At 37.0% G+C, this 23,968-nt stretch overlaps 1 protein-coding gene across 1 annotated transcript in view; it reads right to left on the bottom strand.

Annotated features, from left to right (window-relative positions):
- Nucleotides 1-17,516: 17,516 nt before the first annotated feature.
- The window catches only part of IQCM (IQ motif containing M), a 289,143-nt gene continuing 282,691 nt past the window's right edge, over nucleotides 17,517-23,968 (bottom strand). Inside the window, exon 8 of the mRNA XM_056119031.1 lies at nucleotides 17,517-17,620. Within this exon, the coding sequence (XP_055975006.1) occupies nucleotides 17,517-17,620 (104 nt within the window). The remainder of the gene's footprint in view (nucleotides 17,621-23,968) is intronic.

Here is a 23,968-nt window from a genome sequence, read left to right as displayed (position 1 = left end):
TTTTAACCTATTGGATTTTATTGCCAAAGCCTGGCAAGCTACTCGTGACATATTCGATATGACAAACACAGTAACAACAAGTCTCACAATGGAGACATTACTGGACCCGCTCGAGCAAATTGATGAAAAACAGGAGGACACTGACAGTGACAGTGGATTTTAATTATTTTAAAAATAAATTTAAAAATTTTGCAGTGTGCACATAGAGAGGTGAGTTGGTCTATGGATAGGTACAATTCAGGCTCAGGTTTGACTCTCCAAAATTTATTCACTGGTTTATCTCTGTAGTAACCATGTGTTACTCACTTAGTTTTTTAATTCATTTCATGAAGGTAATAAAAATTCATAGGGATGTTTTGAGAGTTATTAACACCTATCTTCAAAAACCTTGTACATAACAAGCATTGTATTAGTGAATATACACTACTATTGATTTATTATTACATTATTTCTTGTCCTGTCTTCCAATCTCAATCCTTTCTGTGCAGAATACTTGATGTTCTCCAATAAAGTAACTCTATCACAAAGTTCCAATGACCAAAAATGTAATTTTTTCAAGTTCCTTTTTTAAAGAAAATTTTAAATAAACTTGATTTTTATTTTTTTGGGGGGGTTCTCTGATACAGAACTAGATAAAATATTACTGTTGCCACTTTTTAAAGTAATATTTCTTGGGGCCAAGATGATAGTTCAAAGAAACAGAGTGCATGAACTGAGTGTTGAGATTCTGATTTTTACCCCTGGCACCACATAGCACCCTCAAGCACCACTGGGGGTAGCTCTGGTATAACTCCCAGAACTTTTAGGTTCAAGAAACACCACCTACCTCAGCCAACACCCAACCATCAGACCCCTATTGCTAATCCTCGCACCCTAGGGATTAGCCCCATCTCTAAAGCATAGGTAAAGAGCAAGCCCCAAACAACAACAACAACAAGCAAACAAAAATCCAGAACTTCTTATTTGAAAATGTTTTTAAAAGAGTATGTGCCACTTTGTGTATTATTTTAGATGCAAGACATAAGTGTGCACTTAGCATGTATATTAATGGTGGATTCCTGATAGCATTATCAATTCATATTACAAACTTAAGACTTGAACTTTCTCTATTTGCAATGAGAAACTTTTACGCAACTGGGGTTCAATGATACATAAAACAGGAAAACTAAAAAAGCACTTACTGATAATAACTCAAAAACAAATGTATTTTAAAACAGATTTTAATAACTACAGTTTCAGAAACTAGGCTGTAAACAAGTCCTCCAGTTGAAACACATGGAAGTGATACTCTGTATGTATGTGCATAAGAATTAACAATACCTACTCATTCTTTAAAGAACATTTAACATCTCCATGGATTACAACATAAATTCAGAAGAACCAAGGGCTGGAAAATAGCAATCTAGTGGACTCCAATTGCTGAACAGAAAGAGGTAACCAATAGTTGACTCTGGGCTGTTAGCTATAGACAGAGCAGTCTGAAAGAGACCAAAAGAGTTCAGTTGGAACCTGAAACTATAGGTTGTTCATAGTTGTATACTATCTGTGGACACTTTATTTCGCTACTATTATCAACCCAAATTTTGTTCTAGATGAAATAGCACTCAGATAATGATGCACCAGAGAGATAGCATATGTTCGCACCTGGCCAACTCAGGTTAAAATCCTGGCATCCCATATGGTCCTTTGATTCCCACTAGGAGTGATCCCTGAGTGAAAACCAAGGAGGAAGCCCTGAGCACCATCTGGTATGGTCTAATGTATATAAAAGAAGGAGAACAGGCAATTACCAAACTTCCAAGAAAGTAGGAATGAGTAAATGGAATAAAAAGACAAAAGAATAATAAGCAACTAGAAAAAATTTCTGGTAAGAAGGGGCTGGATGAAATAGTTCATAACAATGTATAGGAAAATAACGCTAGGGACAACAATTTTGGTAATGATGAGGTGGATTTATTAACCAAAATATTTTAAAGAACTGTAGACAATAAAAAGGGAAGAGAATCATATTCTACTAATATATTATAAAATTACTCAGAATAAAAATCGGCTACGTAAAAGAAGCAGTTGGACACAGTTTTCAATTAAAATGTTTATTAAAGTTTAGACAAAATCCATGAGGGGAAAAAAAACACAATAACCTAGAGTAAAGGAACAATTAAAGTAGGAACTGAAGAATTGTAATGTTCTCTGAGAACACAGCTTCAAGATAAAAGGTGAAAAGCAGAAGAGGGAAGTATGACACATAAAGAACAGAGTAAGATGCCAATAAGCACATGCATAAGAAGTTTCAAAAATTGTGAGGGAGATGAAGATGGAGAACAAATATTTTCTAAAAAAAATATAATTTTCCTCACTTAAAAAAAGGTTAAATGTGATGTATAAAGCCAACTTCAATAAATAAAAATGGGTTATACCATGAACTTATTTTTGTTTATTTTGGTTTGTGTGTTTTGGGGCTAGGCCCAGGTGTTCATGGGGCTTACTTCTGGCTCTGCATTCAGAAATCACTCCAAGAATTGCTCAAGGGACTAAATCAGGTGTTGGGGATAGAACCAGGGCTGACTGCTCAAAAGTCCAGCACACAGTCCACTGTACTCTCTCTCCAGCCCCAAACATGCTTTTTAGTGAAATTGCAAAACGAAAACAAAAGTAAAACACAAATTGTAGATCCCAATAAATCAACATTCAAAACAATTTCTAGATATTTAAAAAGGGCATGTTTGACCCATTGAACTTCATTTCACAGCTATTAATGATCACAGTTATACAAGAATAAAACTTAGCCAAGAGAGAGAAATATGATAAAAATAACATATTTACTAAACAGTCCCCTATTTTTAATCAGAATAGATACAACTCTAAAGTTCTAAAAGTAAATTCTATAGAGTGAAGGATTAAACATGTATTTTTTTACTTCTGATTTATGATAGAGAGAATGAAAACTTTACATTCTGACAGATAAGTGCATGTTGATTTTCACTGTAGCACTGCACTGTAGCACTGTCCTCCCATTGTTCATTGATTTGTTCGAGGAGGCATCAGTAACGTCTCACAACAAATTGTGAGACTTGTTGTTACTGTGTTTGACATATCAAATACATCACGGGTAGCTTGCCAGGCTTTGCCGTGGTTGATTTTCACAAAGGTAAAAAAAATGGGAGAGGGGAAGAGAGTGAATGAAGTAAATATCAGTGCTCAAGAAGGAACATACTTTTCTCCAGATAAGGAGAAAAATAAGCATGAGGAATGCATAACAAACAGAAAACACAGAATGTTCAGGATAGTTCCAAAAATCAACAGTTGAAAATGTGACAAAGTGAGAACATTCTAACAATTAAATAATACATTTGGAAACAAATGATGTAAATAAAATGATTTAAAGATTAAATAAAAATTAAAATTGCAAAATATTTGCAATAAGCAACGTAAAATATTACATGTCAAATCTAATTGGATGCAGCTAAAGTACTGGTTAGACAGAAAGTTTAGATGAAAGTAATAATTTTGAAAACAACAGGCATTAAAAACAAATTATCTACAAAAGCTATTAAAAGAAAAACATATTATTCCTTTAAAAAAAGCAGAAATAATGAGCAGACAGTACTAGGTATAAAAATATAATAAGAAGGTAATAGAACGTTTCTTAAAAGGACTAATAAAATAAACAGTTCTCTAGTAAGGCATTGATGTGAACACTTTCCATTGCATTAATTTGTTTAATCCTCACAGGAAACTTATATATTAGGTGCTATTAAAAGGCAGTACAAATAAACATTAACATAAAAAGAAAAGGAGACCATGGCCATAAATGCAAGAAAGATCTTATAAATTTATAGCAAAACTGAAAACAAATTTTTCCCTGTATACTAAAAATTTGTCAATGTCAATTACCAAAAGTAACTTAAAAGAAAAGAACAAATTAGCCCAATATCTATCTTTGAAATATATTCCTAGCAGTCATTAGTAAGCTCAGACAACTTCCTAGAATCATTTTTTAATTTTTAAATGTTGTTTCATGTAAAAGGTTTGAGATGGTAAAATTAGAGGGCTAAAACAAAATAATGTTGGAAAAAGAATACAAGTTTTAATATAAGAATTGACAAGGAATTCAAGTAAATCTAAAATATAGAGGATCTCATATAGATTCTTTTGCATTAAGAGATGCAAAATCCTTAAATATAATGTTTATAAGTAAAATAAGCTGTGTTACTACAAACCTTGCAATGAAGGAGGGCTTATCACAACAACTCAAGCATGATTCAATACCAGAAATTATTATAATGTAATCAATATATTGACAATTAGATACACCATAATGTACCTGTTATAATAATATAATGCAAGTGTTACATTGACAAGTAGAGACGCTATCACTGTCCACTGTCACTGTCCTCCCGTTGTTATCGATTTTGCTCGAGTGGGCCCAGTAACATTGTGAGATTTGTTACTGTGTTTGGCATATCAAATACGCCACAGGTAGCTTGCCAGGCTTTGCCTTGCGGGCGAAATACTCTCGGTAGCTTGCCAGGCTCTCCGAGAGGGGCAGAGGAAAAGAACCCGGCTCTGCCATGTTGGCTGCATGCAAGGCAAACGCCCTACCTGCTGTGCTATCACTCCATCCCAGAGACACTATATAAAATAAATTATGCAATAAAATTAATACATTAACAACTCTTTAAAGATAAAATTATCTATGCACAGTAAAACTTAAGTATTTCTAGTGTTGGGGATGTGGCTCAAATGACATCCATACCCCTATATGCAGGAAGTCCTGTGTTCAATTCCAGCATGTAAGGGTCCCCTCAGAATTACAGGGATGATCCCTACAACAAAAGGAAGGAAGGAAAGAAGGAGGAAGGTGGGAAGGGAGGAAGAGAGGGAGGAGAAGAAAAAGATGTTAAGAAACACATCACCTTTCAACAGTGTCCAAACAATTTAAGTATTCTGGTTTTTCATAGTACTTTTTTTTCCAACATAGTGAATCACCATTGACAAAACTATAAAATATTTAAAGCGTGAGGTGATTGATGTAATTTTTTATGCTATACTTTGTAAAAATAGTCCCACAGTCAAGTGGAGGATATATTTGATGCTGCCCCCACTGATGACCGTATGCTATACCAACCAGCCACACTGTGGCTCCTCTTAGGGTCTGAGAGAAACAACCCTTAGCTGGTGAGGACAGTAGAAAACATGGGAATTATATGCCTGATGCACCTAGAACTGCTGGCAGGCTAGACCTGAACTCTCATGGAGTTGGGTTCTTCTTTGTTTGTAAAAGATTATTTAGAAACACCAGGAAATTGACTGACATAAGAATCTTGAACAGGAAAGTGAAAAATGACAAATTTAAGGTGAGAAATGAGGACAACAGGGCAAAGTGAATGAGGAAAGAAGTCACATCCTCTCCCTGCAGAAGGCTGACTGAAGCATTTGCTAAAGGACTGGTCCTCCAGTGGCTTCAGGGCCAGCAGGGGGGTCTTCACCTCCCACCTGGTGTCTTCCTTGCTTATCTGCGCATCTCTCTCACTGACTGCCAGATGCTAAACTCCCATTACTTTGGACCTAATGATTCTCACCTAAAAGTTCTAAACAAAAAGGAGTTTAAATTCAGAATGTAGAGATCTGCCTGCAAATTAGAAGTCAGAAATAGAGCATAGAAAATAGTTGGAATGTAGTTCTTATTCTTACTAGCAATTCTTCCCTATCTCAGTACTTAATTTGTATCTTTATTAACTCATTTGGACATTTCTAACTTCATAGAAAACATACAATACTAATATCAAAGTTCATTCTAGCATTTATAAATTTTATTTTAAAAAATTATTCTGAAACTACCAGATACCTCTACCTAAAAAGTTGCTTTTTAAAAAAATTCCAAATAATATTAGCTATAGAAAGGATTTAGTGAAATGCATCAATTGTAAATTTGCTAACCATGAAGTGTGATTTCGAAAAATATTGCAAGAAATGTGGAAAAAAATCCCTCAAATAAAAGGAGATCCTATGTGAACAATATCCCAATTACATTGTGTAAGACAGCTATAGCTATGCGATTCGTTCAAATATTATTTAAAAAAATTAATCACTTGATCACTTGGTCCCCCATTATTCATCGATTTACTCGAGTAGGTGCCAGTAACGTCTCCATTCATCCCTGTTGCATGCTAGCATAGCCCAATGGCATCAGTATTAAAAAAATTAATACTGAACAAATATTTTTATCTTATTGTTAAGGTTCAAATAATCATTAAAGAGGTATATTTTTTATCAGTCATTTTGTGACCTGCTTCTGTCTCTATATCTTCTCATGTTTGCAGTGGAAGCAGAAAACTTTCATTTGTTTTGCTGCTCATGGTGGCGCAGAATCTATCCTGGCTCTGTGCACAGGGTTTGCTTCTGACAGTTGTAGGGGTATTATACAGTGCCAGGAATCGAACCAGGCTCCTATATGCAAAACACACACTCATCCCATTGCTTGACGGGACATTACTTAATGAAACTGTTGGGTCTAAAACCTGTTAGAGGAGCACTTCTTTTAGCATGTGTACATGTGTTTAAGCATGTGGCAGAAATTATGCTTCCAGAATTTTTTTTTCTTTTTCTGAATAACTAATTGAGATGAGTGTAGATCATGTATATCATGACACAAAGGCATCAAGAACAAAAATATATAGTGTAGGCAACTTTTTGCGGGCAGAAGGGACAAGGAATACTAAGGTTGAATGAGTTTTCTTGGAAATGTATTGGAGGGGGGGAGGTGAGGGCCTTCTAAGCACTGCTGAGAGGATATGAGCCTTGACCAATCAGGGTTAAAGTTTAATGTTTGGGTCCACTGGGGTGAGGGGCTACTGGGGTCACATCCCACAGTGCCCTGGGGCTGCAGGCGACAGCCGGTGCTGCTTCAGGATCCATGTAGTATTTGTAACAGAACTCGAGCCCTTGCACATATAAAGCTTGTACCCTTGACCCTACAATAGCTCCCTGACATCTTAGATTTGTAAGTAGCTCTAGGACTAATTGCCTACCTGAACTTTGCAGAGACAAAATGAGAATTGGTGTGGTGCCAAGAACTAAGGGTGGATATTTTTTTTTTTAGGTAATAAGCAATTTAGGACAAATTGCAAGGGCAAAAACTTAAACTTTAGTTGAGGTCTAGAAAGAAAGGAAAGGCATATAAAACAGATTTGAGTCAGAAGTTCTTGTTGGTAGATAGATTGGAGAATGGATTGAATAATTAATATTTCTGCTTGAAAATTTTCTGAGGCACATAGAAATCCAGATTAGAAGTGAAAAGGTTCTGGTCTAGTAAAGAATAAAAGTGAGAACAAAACAGTTCCCATTTAAGAAATATTTTGAGGAAAGGTGAACTGATAAATTATCCTGCATGAGAACATAAAGTTTGGTGCTTTGCTTTGATTTTTAAAGTACTTATTTGCTCTGAGTGTGTGTGTGTTTGTGTGTGTGTGTGTGTGCGCACGTGTACATGTGTGTGTGTATGGATCTGTGTATTTGTGTTTCTGCACATGCCTGTAACCCTGAGAATTCATTTTGGTTATTTTAGAAGTCAAGATAAAACAAGGATGTTCCTTTGGTTCTCTTGTTTTTGTTTTTGGGCACAGCAGGAATCAGTGTGAAGAGCTCAATAGCACAGCTCTAACTTGCAAACCAAGTACTCCAGTCCTCTGAGCCACCTCCCAAGTCCCAAAGTTCCTTTTCTTAGACCTGAAGTATCACTGTTATCACTGTCATCCTGTTTTTCATCGATTTCCTTGAGCAGGTACCAGTAACGTCTCCTACGTCCTAGCCCTGAGATTTTAGAAAGTGCCACATTCAAGGCTCTTTCAGGGTCAAGAGAATGAGACCCATCATTGTCACTGGTTTTTGGCATATTGAATACACCACAGGGAGTTTGCCAGACTCTGCCATGTGGGCAGGACACTTTTGGTAGACTGCCAGGCTCTTCAGAGTAAAAACTAGATAGTAAGATGTCACACGGCCACATTTGCAGCCGCACGCTTCCGAGAGCTGGGTTTTATAGTCTCTGGGTCTTGGCCATTGATGGGATTACATGGCGTCGGGGGCAGTTGGTGGGTGTAATGCCTACCTACTGGAAGATGGGGGATCTGGGTGGAGGAGGCCCAGTCCCAATCTGAGCAGGTTTAGGCTTAGAGATCTACGTCCTGGGTTCCGCACATCTGGGTTCCTCTGCTGGTTCCTTCATGCATGAGGCTCATCCGAACATGTGAAGAGTGGTCTTAAACATGGGTGTGGCTGGAACCGGAGGTCTTCTGCTGCTGGGGCTCTGCTTGGGGAGGAGAGAGAAACTCAACCCACCCTCCTCCAAGGGGCCCCAGTGAGGACAACCAGGTGTGGAGGCAGGAGACTCTGTGCTGTTCTCTTCTGGGAACTGGGTTTTATAGTCTCTGGGTCTTGGCCGTTGATGGGATTACATACCTGAAGTAAAGTACCATAATATAATCGTCATAGGCTTTTACTAGAAGACTCAATATATAGAGTACACAACACATAATGTAAAATTTCAAGGACTATCTTTGTGTTTCAAAATAGACATGAATTTTATGAGAAAAACTCAACTGGTTTGCAAAATTCTTAAAGCTCTCAGCATTCCATACTCACAAATTGCTGACAGATTTTATTGAAATGCAAATAAACTAATACATGGGATTATTAGCTACCATTGATAGCCTGTGGGTTAGGGGTGTGTGTGTGTGTGTGTGTGTGTGTGTGTGTGTGTGTGTGTGTACACGCTTGGGGGGGGGGGTTAGGTAGCACCCAGCAGTGCTCCAGATTTATTCCTAGCTGAGAATTTATTACTAGCTCATGGCTCAATCCTGAGAGTACTAAGAGGAACAATATATGTATGGTGCCCAGGCTTGAACCTGTGTCTGCTGCATTTAAGGCAAGCACCTTATCTGTTGTACTACTCTCTGGCCCTCCATTAATATCTTGAACCAATTTGTTGATCATATTTCTAATGACCTGGTCCTAAGATGTGAGGAAAGAAGGAAAAGGTGGAATAGCAGAAGGAAAAAGGATACAAGCTGGAAAAGCAGGTAGTTTTATAGGAAAAGAAACTAAGGAAGAAGTTAGAGAAAACAGAAGAAAACATATCCTAGGGGTATTTCCAGTTTCCTTATGATATTGCCTCATTTTGTCTTGCATCATGGACCTTACTTTCTGGAAGAAATAGCCATTCCTTTGCTCTCTGGAGAGATAATAAGGAATAAGATATATGATACTGACCCAGGAATCAGAGGATCCAATGGCCATCCCAGTCCTGGTACTGAAATGTTGTGTAGTCCTGTACTTTTGCTTGCTCTGTGAAATGAGGTCCTTCCACCAAATAAATATCTTAAGTTCTTCAGATGTTCAGTTCTATGTTCACTGGATTTGTGTGTGTGTTAACTTTCTTATAATATGCAGGTGGTTATAAATAAGCGTATTTTTGTCAAGAAAATCTCCTGTTGAGATACTAAAGCACCAGTGACTTCTTGGTGGTGGAAGGAGGGTGAGCTAGCCCAGTGGTTCTCAGTCTTATCCTGGCTCTGCACTCAGGGATCACACTTAGTGGGGTTCAGGGAATCAAACCCAGGTCAGCCCTGTGAAAGGCAAGCACTTGTCTTGTTGTACTATCTCTCTAGCTCTGCATCAATGATTTTTAAAGACATATATCTAGAGACTTTTACAGACTATCCTAATATTTTGGTTTATGATGCATATCTATAGGATATGTATTTGCATAAGGCAATAGTTTTACTTGAAATCATATTTCTCTCATTGAAAAACATATATATATATAGATATGTGTTCTTTTAGTGATCTAACAAAATGAGAGATTTTACTTCCAGATTATTACATACATCATCATAGAAATTGTACTGACTTTACAAATAGAATGCAGAAAGATTAACTTGCTAAATCTGTTCCTATTGCATCTTTTTCATTTTCATGGATTATAAGCAACTGTCAAACCCTCTGGAGTTTCCTAAATTATCATCCTCCCATCAAAAATAAAGTTACTTTTATGATATCCTTGACTTTTTTTCTATAAAGAATTTCTTGTAGAAAAACTATTTAAGATCGCAAATATGTTTTCAAATAAGGTGAAGCTGCAGTTACATGTAGTGGAAAGTGGAATTGAGATTGTTTGGGATGATGTGCCATGCCAGGAAATCTGACACCTGGCATTTATGCTTATAGATTCCATTCTTTTAAAATATTCATTCTGAAAACTACATCATAACTTTTATATATTTTCATAAGGTTAGTGTTATGTAATAGTATTATTAAATATGGCAGGAAGAAGGAACAATGGAGAGAAGGGAGGAAAAACAAAATACGTGGGTTAGAATTCTTACTTGAAGATAAGTTAGCAATACTGCCTTTATTAATTAAAAAAAGTGATGTTTTACAGCTCAAAAGACTGAGATTGCAGAATAATTAGATTGCAGGAAAGGTCCCCTGAATCACTTCCTCTAATATGCTAGAAACTGGCTTACCAAAATCAGGAAACAGAATTAGGAGGTTGAATAGCCACTTACTTCGGAACCACCCGACCAGGCAATTGTCATGAGGTCCTCCAGTAGAATAAATGTTCCATCCCCACCCACCCACTTATCCATACATAATGCATCTGTGAAGCAAAATTTCATATGTGAGAGGAAAAAATAGTTATTGAGTTATTACTATATTATTATATTGGAAATTGTTTTACAATGTGGAAAACCAGCAAGCTGTACCAAGATTGTTCCAAAATATTGTATGAAACTCATTTAAACAAGGTCCAATGTGTAATTTGTTTAATAAGCCCCATATGTGAAAATTTAAGCAACATTCACAGAAAAATCATTTTGAAAGGAATGCATTTTGGACAGTCACTTATTCAAAACTTTTAGCAAACCTATTTAGGATTTCTATTCTTTCATTTTCTCTCTTGCTTTAGATTTTTTTTTAAAAAAAAACTCTAAATGTGAGACACTGAATTATTCACTATTAATTCACTGGAAATAAAAGAATTACTTCTGAAATGGTAAGTCATATTTTTCCTTTTCACTATTGTGCTTTTGTGATTTATATAGAAAAACATGATGATTTTACAGTTGTGTATTTCCCTCCATTGTACTTTGAGTATTAATTTCTACTAGATGAGTTCTATGAACTGGAAGTGAATGGTCTTTTATATAAAATTTAAAAAGTGTGCACACATAATATACATATACATATTTTAACACGACATAATTTTCATTTGCACAACAAATCCAAACAAAAATAAAGTCTTAATATTTTATCTTCCATTACCAAAAATAAAAGCACTTATGGAATCAATGAAAAAGAAAACTGACTGGCAAGGCAGTATAGGGTCTTGTTTGTGGTTGACCCAAGTTCCATTCCTGGCACCATATATGGTCCCCTGAACACCTCACTAAGAGTGATTTCTGAGCACAGAGACAAGAGAAAGTCCTGTGCACCAGTGGGTGTGACCCAAAACCCCAACCAGAGATAAACAAAAAATTAATTCACTTTGGTTCTAAATATTTCCAGAATTCTTTAGGAGTATGAAAGAATTCCCATCCATCATAGTATCAGGGAAATTTTAAAAGACTTGATTATGCAGGAAGTTAGTTTATAATAAAAATTTTAATTGCTGTAATGACTACCAAATTAAGAAATGTGAAATTTTCTTATTATCAAAAAATAATGAACAAAATTCACTCCTCGTGGATAAAACATGAAAGTTTCTCTTTGCTAATACAAAGTTAAACTATTCCTTACTAACTTCTGTCTACTGACTGGATGGATGGAAAGGCTGAAACAGTGTCTAAGAAATAGTTAATAGATGTTCAGCCATTAAGATGAAAAACTACTCTCCAAATAGCACATGGGACACAATCCCTTTTGAATCTTACTGGATCATGAATGAGCAAAGAAGAAATGATTACTACCTTAAACCAATGAAATTTTTAGGACAGTATCTTCGGATTTTTAGAGCTGTTTCTCAAAAGTTGTTAGCCTACTCTTTGTGAACAATAATACCCTTTGTGAATAACTTTCTGAATAATAGCAGGCCTTGGAGAAAAGCAGTTAAGATAAAAATTTGTTCTAACAAAAATGGTGTATTCCAACTTCAATAATTATGTTTCTGTGAAATATACTACAAATAATGAACCACTTTACCAAGTTAATATCACTATCACTATCACTATCCTCTGTTGTTCATCGATTTGCTCAAGATGGTCCAGTAACATTGTGAGACTTGTTACTGTATTTGGCATATCGAATACATCATGGGTAGCCTGCTAGGCTTTGCCGCGCGGGCGAGATACTCTCGGTAGCTTGCTGGGCTCTCCAAGAGGGGCAGAGGAATCGAACTCTGGTTGGCCATCTTGGCCACTTGCAAGGCAAACCCTCTACCCGCTGTGCTATCACTCCAGGTCACCAAGTTAATTTATTGCCCGGCAAGCTACCAAGAGTATCTCGCCCGCACAGCAAAGCCTGGAAAGCTACCTGGTGACGTATTCGATATACCAAACACAGTAACAAGTGTCGCAATGTAGATGTTACTGGGCCTGCTCGAGCAAATTGATGAACAACGGGAGGACAGTGACAGTGACAGTGATCACTATATCACTGTCATCCCATTGAATATCGAATTACTTGAGTGGATGCCAGTAACGTCTCTATTTCTCTCAGCCTGAGATTTTAGCAGCCTCTTCTTACTCCTGTTTTCCCAATGATTGGAGGCTCTTTCAGGGTCAGGGGAATGAGACCTATTGTCATTACTGTATTTGGCATATCTAATATGCCATGCCGAGCTTGTCAAGCTCTGCCCCTGCAGATGAGATACTCTCAGTAGTTTGCCAGGCTCTCTGAGAGGCATAAATAAATGGGTAGGAAGTGTCTTATAATGTCTTATAATGTGTCACGCAGCCGCAAAGCGGCTGTGTGGTCCAGAAAGTGGCCTGAGTGTGGTGGTGATTGGGCAGTGGAGGTTGCTGCCGGAGCTGGGTCCCTTGGGGTGGGGAGGGCTCTCACCCACCCTACAGCCTGGCACAGAGTCTGGTGACACGGTTCTGGGAGCCTCCTTTTATACCTCATCTGGGAGGAGCATCTGTGAATTCTGGAGGGTGAAAGATGAGATTATCTGGTGCCAGCAGGGTGTGGCTTATGAGTGTGATCTCTGAGTCACCTGAGACTGGGGGAAGCAGTCTCTGTTCCTGGTCCCATTGAGTCCAGAGTCCAAGGTCACAAAGTTCTCCATGGCAGTGGCTGGGCAGTGGAGGTTGACTGCCGGGGCTGGATCCCTTGGGGTGGGGAGGGCTCTCACCTGCCCCACAGCCTGGCATGGAGTCTCATATTCTTATTAACTTATTAACGCTAGGATCACTATATTCTTATTCATTATTCATCGATTGCCTCGAGCAGGCCCCAGTAATGTCTCCTTCATCCTAGCCCTGAGATTTTTAAGAAAGTGCTATATTCAAGGCTATTTAGGAGAATGAGACCCATCATTGTTACTGGTATTTGGCATATTGGGTACGCCACGGGGAGTTGGCCAGACTCTGCCATTGGGCAGGTTACATTCGGTAGCCTGCCATTTTGTCCAAAGTAGGAATGAGATAATAAGATGTCATAATAAAATGTCGCGCGGCCGCGAATGCGGCCGAGTGGTTCTGAAAGCTGGTTTTTAGAGTCTCTGAGTCTTGGCCGTTGACGGGATTATACGGCGCCAGGGGGCCAGTTGGTGGGTGTGACCCCCCCTACTGGAATTCGGAGGATCTGGGTGGAGGATGCTCAGCCCCGATCCTTGTAGGCTTGGAGATCTCAGCCCCGGGAGGGACCCGCTTGCCTTTGTTCCTCTGCCGGCACCTTCAGGTGCGCGGAGAGTGGTCTCAGCATGGTGGTGGCTAGTCCTGGACTATAGACTATATATATAGACTATATAGCTGAAGACCATATTCTTACTACTAAAATATTTATAAAATATTTATAGTTACATACAACTATATTTCATTTTTGAGGGATTTTGTTTGTTTGTGTTGGGGATACACCCAGCGAGGCTCAGGGATTTTCCTGGATTCCTGGATCTGTGCTCAGGAATCACTCCTGGTGGTGCTTGGGAGCCCATATGGAATGTTAGAGATTGAACCGGGGTAAGCCATGTGCAAGGTAAATGCCCTACTCACTGTGCTACCGCTCTGGCCACATTTATGTGTTTTAAATGGAAGTTGCAAGAAGAAACAGACAAGCAAGTAGGCCATCCAAAGGACATGGGCATTTGAATGAAAAAAGAGACTTTATTGGCAATGAAGTAAATTGATCTGGGAAGCATATCTACCCAAACAGGCTAGAAAGCTAGAGAACAAGCATTGAGGAGAGGAAGTGGGGTCTGGTTTTACACCCAACACACTTGTCCCTCTTTTTTTCCAGGAAACTCATAGATATTCATGAGAGGAAGGTGACAAAAATGATGGAGAAACTTCATCAGGGCATGTATTTTTTTTTCAGTACAGGAGTGAAAAGAAAGGTGAGTGGAGGTTAAAGAGAGCCCCCATTTTCTACTGATTGCTATTATGGTCTGACTAGGGCTTAGTAGGGCCTTATTAGAAAAAAGCGCCTGAAGGTTCTAGGTGAGCCTTATCAGTGCTCATACAATGGAATAAGATTGTGTCTCCAAGGACTCCTCATATCCTCCACGCTACAGGTGTCATGCCAGCTGGTCTTTCATAATCTCAGGGAATCCAAATTTTTTAGAGGACCCTTTAAACAATCATATTGTATTAAAGGAAAAGAGAAGGGAGCAAGTTTTAAAAGCTTTAATCCTCGATTATATAAGGAAAAGTTACCTTGATGCTGAATTTTCTGAGTAGTCTACACTGCAGGATCAGAGATATTTATTACTTTTTAACTATTATAACAGTTACACACATTTAGAAACGCAAACTACTGGTGAAGGAACAGTGTTGGAACATTGTATGACTGAAACCCAGTCATGGACAACTTTGTAACTGTTTATCTCACATTGATTTAATAAAAAAATTAAAAAATAAAAATATATCCAAGCTCTTTGATAAATGAAAATATAAATGTACAGATAGAAGACAACATAAATTGTAAGATATAGGCAATATAAAATGCACAACAGTCCTGTATCTTGCCCTTCCATTGTTTCTGGTTTGTTTCTTAGCATACTTTGATTTAATTTAGCTTGCCTATTTTAAAGGTTGCATGGCTCCAGTCAGTAGCAGTGTTTTAGAACTCAGCTGGGTCACAAGAACTTTCTCACTGCTCCATTCTAATTTGCAGTTTTGCTATAATAAAAGCCCTAAATATATTGCTTCTGTCTAGACGTTTTATCTGAAACAAGTGTCCTTTGTAGTCTCAGAGGACTTTCCTATTTTATTTCCAGTAAATCAAAGTCTGTGAAGAGCTTTGGTTCTTATTAAGACGTACCCTTCACAGTCCAGTGACTGCCAACAGTGGTAAGCCATTGACAGTTCATTTACATATAAGTGATGACTTCCATCAGGTAGTTGGCTCAAACACACAATGGACATTTAGAGCATATCCAATATTTCTTGTTCTTTGATGAGCCTTAAGTGCCAATTTTTATAGAGAAAAGGACTATTGAAAAGTGAAGGCTTCTATTCCCTGACCTTACACTGTCTTCCGTGGCTCCAGAGTGACATATTGTCACTGAACTTAAAGTCGGAGCCCATATCTCAAAGACACTTTGTAGCTCTACTTCAGATCACTTAAAATCGGGATCAGCAAAGGTATGGAACATGGGATAAGATCAGTATCATTGTACTAAAGGGAAAAGAAACTTTTTGGTAGACTGCTCCCGATTTTAATAATTTAAACTTAATCTGTATATTTTATTATGTAAGGTAATTTTGATTTTTCTCATGAATATATTTGTCATTTGAAATACTGACACATTAGCCTATGCTCAATAAAAAATCTTGTATTAGTGTCATTAAGTGCCTTTCATTAGTACTCTGTGATTTTCCTTTCAATACTTTGGATTAGTAGTATCAGAAAACTAGCTTAATCTTAATCCTATTAATGCTATAAAAAGGAGCAAATTGATATATATTATCATGTCAGAGTCTCACCAAAATTAAGCCCAAAATGAATTAAAATTATTCAATTTATGTGTCATTTATTTTATCTTTTTTGGCATGATAGTTTGCTTTAGTATTAGAATATAAATTTTCTTTTTCAAATGTAACTTGATTGTTAATAGGAAAATATGGATAATTAAGGCTTTAGATACACTAACCTCTACATTTATCAGATAATCAATTTCCCACCAACCAAGTATTTAACTATTAACATTTTCTAGTTAAAGCATTGGCAAGTTCTGTTTATTTGTTTTGGGTCTTCATTCAGATGTGTTCAGGGTCAGGGTATGCTCCTAGCTCTGCACTCAGGGATGATCCCTGACAGGACTCAGGGGTCCATATGTGATGCTGGGCACCAAAACTGCTAGGTCAGCAGTTTGCAAGGCAAAGTGCCTTACCTACTGTTCTCTCTCTCTCTCTCTCTCTCTCTCTCTCTCTCTCTCTCTCTCTCTCTCTGTTTTTAAAGTTCAATTGGCTTAGTTTGGAGGAACTCCTCATTAAACATGACATGCTGGTTTCTCTAAAGAGTTCATTTTAATAAATTACATATGTATTCCACAGTAAAAGCCACTGCAAGAAGTATCCAGAGAGATTCTTTTCTTTAAACTGAGAGTCAATTACAGAAGTGATATATTAGGGTTAAAAAATGGGAAAACTGGAATACCTGAAGGAATTTCTACATTTATTCATACCTCACCTATGTCATCCATAGATTCTTTTCTTTCAACTTCTCCTTCTTCACTTGTCCTGCCATCCCATTCATAAAACAGTGACTATATGTGTGAATGGATGAATGAAGGCTGCTGACTGGATGATGGTAGAATGGATGATAATAAAAAGGAATTCCAAATTCTTAAGGATCTAGCATTAAACAGGATGCTTGAAATATTTCCTTGAAGCAAGTGACTCAGGAATATTGAATATTAAATTTTAGATTTTCACTTCATGGTAGGGAGCCATAAAAATAAAAGTAATGCTGTTACTATACTAATTCAATCAGTAAGTTAATAACACATTTTGAAAAATAATTTCTAAAATATTTAAGAGAATATTTAGAAATAAGGATCTAATAGCTCTTTCACTGTATTTATTTATTCATTGTAGAGCAAAACATTAAGTATGGTGAAAGGAATACTTAACACTATGAGTGTCTTAACTTCATTATGATAAAATGGATGTTCCATATGAAGAAGCTATCATAAATGGTTCAGTCAAAGATATTTAGATGTCATAAACTGATTTGTTGAAGTCCTTCTTTGGATACAAATATGCTTGTTTTTCCTTGCTGCTAGAGATTTATGGTTAATGTTAATCTAGCTCTTCTAGCAGATAGCTTCAACTTTTAACAAAACCTTATGATGCTTCTTACAATAAACGGTGCTGTCTTATTTTCCTTTCTCTTATAGATCTGGCAACTAACTTCCCAACAATTCTGATATCTGCTCTCTTGAGTATTGGATGATTAGTCACTGTAAGACAAAATATAGAAACATTAATAAATTTTCGATTAATATGAGAAAATACAGATTTATTTGAAATCATTAAATATTATAGAAAATTAATTATGGCCATGCAAAAATATATACAATATTTAACTAGAGTAATTTCCTCTAGGTGTCTCAAAAACTAAGCAAGAGTTGAAAGATGGGCTGGTAGAATCAAGTATGCCAATATTCAGCATACTTGAAATAAATGAGATGCATGTAATCCATGTTAGATCGCAAGAATCAGTATTGAATTTTTTTCACTATAACATAATTGCTCCTGACACTGTAACTCAATGAATATAAATGACTATTTGTATTGATTATTTGCTCTTGATGTAACTCTCTCTCTGTGTAATGACTCTTCAAAAAATAAATGACATTTTATTTCCTTTTCAATACTGTTGTATTATTAAACAAATCCATAACCAAGTGTGAAAATTATTCTTTGGGGGAGAGGGGTTGGGCCATACCCGGCTAAGCTCAGGGTTTACTCCTAGATCAGAGATCACACCTGGAGGAATTTGGGGGAACTATATGGGATGCTGGGGATTAAACTTCTGCCAACTGCATGCAAGGCAAGTACCTTATGTGCTACACTATCTATTCAGCCCCAATAATAAATATTATTAAGCAAAAATGAACACTTGTATTATAAAATAATTAGAGCATTGATATTTTTATGTTTATATTTATTGTCATTAAGCAAAAAGCAAAACTTATAATAACAAAATTAGATTACATTTAGAGAGTATTCGATATGCCAGACACAGTAACAACAAAGTCTCCAATGGAGACGTTACTGAGCCCGCTCGAGCAAATCGACGATCAACGGGAGGGCCTTTACCTTTACCTTTTTACCTTAGAGTACTATAAAATAATTTGGCTGGAGTGATAGCACAGTGGTAGGGCATTTGTCTTGCATGCGGCGACCCAGCCGACCAGAGTTCGATTCCTCCGCCCCTCTCAGAGAGCCTGGCAAGCTACCGAGAGTATCTCGCCCACATGGCAAAACCTGGCAAGCTACCTGTGATGTATTCGATATGCCAAACACAGTAACAACAAAGTCTCACAATGGAGACATTACTAGGCCTGCTCAAGCAAATCAATGAACAACAGGAGGACAGTGCTACATAAAATAATTAGTAATAACAATATAACTGTGATCACAGAAAAAAAGTAACCCAAGGTCTGTCCTATTCAGTAGTTATGAAAAATTAAGTGTGTTATTCCTGAAGTTGGGTTTTTAGGATAAAATTATTTCCTATGCTAATATTTGTCTGATATAAAAATACTTTTATCCCACAATTAAATACCATACATTTAATAAGACAGAATAGAGTTGAAATATAAGATTGTTTAAAATAAATAGAAGGAAAGTGAATATAATCATTCAAACTCCTATTCTGACACATTTGTGAAAAAATACAGATTCAGCCCTATTTTAGAAATAGGAATAATATCTTTTTTTGTCTTGTTAAAAGGGTTCAAAATGTCTATTAAAATGTACAATGTCAAATAATGGTGTACTAATATTGATTCATCTAATGTAACAATGTATTAATAATAGGGAATGGAAGAGAGACCTGCAAATGGTGGAATACACAAAACATTCTGCACATTCTATCGTTACTTCGGAAAACCCCAACCCCCCAAACATAGCCTATTAGCTTAAAAAACATGATCTGAGATTTGGTAACTAGTAATTGCGGGGCTGGAGTGTAATACAGTGGGTAGGGCATTTCCCTTGCACACGGCTGACCCGGGTTCGATTCCCAGCATCCCGAGCACCATAGGGAGTAATTCCTGAGTGCAAAGCCACGAGTAATCTTTGCGCATCGATGGGTGTGACCCAAAAGCAAAAAAAAACATGTAATTGCTCTATTATTATTTGCACCACAACATTTTAATATAGGTTTTATAAAGAAAATTCTGTATAAATTCTGTGAGATATTACAACATATATGTATTGGCCTCTGTCTGGATCCTGGCACTGAGTGTCTAAGACCCTTCTAAATGTCCTAGTGGTAAGAGATTTAGAAGCATCTTTTCCTTCTACATAATTAATGGAATTGAAAGTAACTGAAAAGGTAAAGCTGACCAGAATGAGGAAAGGAGCCTTTGAACAACGGTAGAAGAATCCTGACACACTAATGATGGAACTGGTTTAGTAGCAATGCAAGAATAAAACAGTTTCAGTACTATTGTAAACTATGACATCTCAACTAAAAAGAAATATTTACTAATGAGGAGAGTCAGGTTGGGTATTTCAATGGCATCTGGATAGGGATTTGTCCTCAGAAAAATGATGCCAGTAGTAGAAGCTTAGAACTTTCAGTTCCCCACTCTCCCTCCCTTCTAAGGAAGGGAAAGGGAATAGAGACTGAGTTAGAGATGGATCACGCCTAGTGAAGAAGCCCCCATAAAAACCTAATTCAAAGGGGTTCAGAAGGCTTACAGAGGATGAACACATATACCACTGGGACATAGGACACAGCCCAGCTCCATGGAGACAAAAAAAAAAAACTGCCCAGGATTTCTCCAGACTTCTCCCTATAAGTTATTTATTTGCCTTCTCATCTGTATCCTTTATCGTACTCTTTAATAAACTGGGCAGTGTAATGAAGTGTTTCTGGTGTTCTATGAGCCGCTCTAGCAAATTAATCAAACCCTAGGAGCTGGATCACATGAACCTTCATTTTGTGAAAGAAAGTTGGGGTAAATTTTCAGTGACCTAATAACCATCTACTTGCAATTGGCTTCTGAATAGGAGTGGGGAAGGGATGTCTCTTGGGACCGAGTCCTTAACCTGTGGGATATGATACTAGAGTATACATCAGTGTAAGTGCCATAGTATAAGAAGTTAATTAAATTGTAGGATACTTAGGTGTTTGTAAAGTGCTCTTGGAATGCGAGAAGGGGAACCCCGCATTGGAATCACTGACTGGAATTAATTGCTAATAAGAAGTGAAACAAGTACAGAAATCTTGATTGTGTAAAACTGGTTATTTCAGAAATATTTCAATTAAAGGATCATTTAATTTTAGGAAGGATAGAAATGAAAGTATACATTTTCAATCTTACAAAGTAAATATTCTTGACCTTTATTTGTGTCGTATGGCTGAATATATCAGAGAACAATCCTTTTGATTAAAACAAGTCAAATCCTGAATAAAATATTAAGTGTATTTTAACTGCATTGCCAAGCTGGCAGTGAAGGAAAGAAGGCAGAGGCCAAAACAAAGAGGGCACCTTGTCTTGGTCTCGTGTCTGAATGAGCCCCAGATATTTGAACTTCACCCTTGTGAATGAGGGTCCGAAGAAATACAGAGGGTCCACTCAAAATAGGGTGGTTAACATAAGATCCCGGTGGTGCTCAGAAGGTTACTAGATTTGTTAATAATGGGAGAAAACAATGTTTCCAAGAGGGCTGGATATGCAGAACAGAATTCCAAGCTGCCCTTGGATTGCTACCTCTGTGGTCCCAAAATACATCAATTAAATGTAGCCTAAGTCTGACCTCTCAAACAAATGAAAAATAATCTGTCTGGAGGAAAGAAAATTCAAATAAGACCTTTAAAGTATGTCACACAAATATATTTTATTAACCCCTATGTGTTTTAATGTTAGAAATGGAAAAGCAGGTTACAAAGAGCCTACAATATAGCTTCAGTTTTTTTTAAACCTATCTATATAGGAAAAAAATGTGTAGTATTAAATATCAAAGTACTAACAAGGTAGATTAAGATTATAATATACCTTTATTATTTAAATTATTCAAATATTCAATAGAAAAATATTTATTTAAAAATACCAATATAAGAGACTTTGAAGTTTCAGATATATGGTAGGAAGTTATTTTAATTATAGACATTTAATAACTGATTAGAAGCTACATGCCATTTTTATGCTTTCAAAATGGAATACAATTATTTTACGTTGGGAAAATAATGCAAAAAGTAGATACTGTACTTAAAACACATTTTATAGACTAGTTTCAGCAAAGAAACACTTAATTTTTGTAATAATTAAAGAATGCCTCGCCCTTTTTCTCTTAGATTGTCTACAGATTTTCAGATATGCAAGTCTATATTTGTATATTTTTCATACAATTTTACTCACCTACACAAGACTATGCACAAAATAAACCTATTCCTTATAAATATTTCAAAATGACTCTGTAGATCAATTTGTAAAGAAATGAAATACTGATTATCTAAAAAGTAAAATCCACATTTGGATAATTGAGTGTCTACATGTCTGTCTGGCTCATGCTAAGGTGCCATGGGGCATTTCTGGGTTTCCATTTTCTAGTCTAAAATCAAGCTTTAAAAAAGCAAAACTATAATTTTTAGCTTACTCATAGAGATTTCATATTACATCGCTACCAATTGGTGATCAGGGTCACTGTAAATCAAAAATATGGTCATAGGCAATCAACATTAAGGAAATCTTTGGTTATTTTTTATGCTAGTAGGTAGCGCGGACTCAAACTTGAAGTTAAATTCCTGTATTTAAAAGTATTTCCAACAGTTATATCCAGAACACTGGCAGGTCAATTTTTCCAGGACCTATTTATAAGGAAAAAAAATCTGGAAACTTTCTTGGGGAGCACTCAAAATATTGAATATGGAGCCGGGCAGTTACATCTTGATCCAATAAGACAATGACAGTGGATAGGGATGGGCAATCGTATGTGTTCCCAGGTGCCTCTTGCTAAGATTATTTTGATTGGACTCACCATTCCCCTCTTGCCTACCTCGACCTTCTTTACTACACCCCTAAGCAAGGTAAATGTACCCTAAGTCCAGAAAAAGAAGGTGCTAGTCAGAAAATGATGTCTGTGAAAAATTTATTTTCCTACAACCTATCCCCAGGAACCTGAGAGCAAAACCTTCCGTTGTCAGAGTTGGAGAGAATGGCAGGCAATGACCAGTAAGGGGATTTGCTCTTCAGCATGCTGGCTGAGGCCCACGTGGAGTTTGGACAACCACAAGTCACCTTCTCAGGCTTTCCGAGCCTCAAGATACGAACCACAGATGGGAGGGGCAGAAAAGATGAGACTCTGTTTTGTAGCCAAGACTAATGTATAGGAGAACGTGATGTATCTTACAAGGATTCATCAATCCAGCAAGTTTTGGGAGTTTTATTAGGGAGATTAAAGATTGCAAAAGAAAAAGTGGAAAATGCCACGTCTAGTTTCATGATTATATGTGTAGAGACAAGTATGCTCAAGTGTATGTAGCTAGATATTGCTTTGAAATTCAATATGATGGTCTGCCACGTCTCACTGCGCCTCTGCTGTTAGTCAATAATAATGGCCTCCCCAAAGTTAACTAAAAATAAATCATCCCAGTTCCGTTTATCAATCTTGAAACAAGGAAAAATGGTAAATGGCTAGTAAATCTATTTACTTTTGAGTCTTAAAAAGAATTCTGCTTCCACTTCTTCAATCTGTACAAAATGGAAAGATGTAGAAATATCAGAAACACAGACCATTTAAGTGAGGTGAATGTTTTTATGATATTCCACATCGTTTCAGGCCTTCCAGCAGAAAAAATGTGGATCATAAACAACAACTGACTTTCAAGATGGAAACAATACTTTTAAAAGGCAGGAATCCACTGAAAGAGTATAGCTTTGTTAGAGTAGAGAACATTTATTTAGATGATTCAAGAAACCAGAATTTGAAAAATGTATTAGCATAAAGACCACACTGTATGCAAGATGGTCTGGTGACATGGGAAATGTCCCAACACAAAGGAGGTTAGAACTGGATTTTAACGGTTGGTTGAGAACGAAGCTCAGTGATAGGGCATATTACTTGCATGTGTGAAGCCCTGAGTACAATCCCCAGTGCTCATTCTAAGGAAATGGACTAGTATAGGGCCAGAGTAACAGTACCACAGGTAGGGCACTTGCTTTGCATGTGGCTGACCCAGATCAAAATCCAGCATTCCATATAGTCCCTGAATGCAGATCCAGAGATAAACTCTGAGCGCTGCTGTCTCTGTCCACAAATTTTAAAAAACAAGAATTGGACTAGTACATTTATGGAAGAGTCAAAGAGGAGCTATTTAAGGGTTAATGTGACTTTTTCTGAGAAAAAGGAAGAATGGAATCCTCAAACACACACACAAAATCATAGAAAAACCCAGGAGTTTTGTTGAACCCCTTAGAAAAGGATGGATAGATAGATGTACGGTGCTGTAGTGTCTGTGGGCAGTGTTTTCTTGATGGTTCTACAGCCAGACAAAATACCTGTGGTCCCATGTAATGTGTAGGAGCTTCTGTGGTACTCTCCTGTGGTAATCCTGACAAGCTTGGTTAACT

Source organism: Sorex fumeus, unplaced genomic scaffold, assembly GCF_029834395.1.
Source record: "Sorex fumeus unplaced genomic scaffold, SorFum_2.1 ptg000039l, whole genome shotgun sequence".
NCBI lineage: Eukaryota > Metazoa > Chordata > Mammalia > Eulipotyphla > Soricidae > Sorex > Sorex fumeus.
The sequence above is the reverse complement of the archived record's forward strand: the minus strand, read 5'-3'. Positions and strand labels throughout refer to the sequence as shown.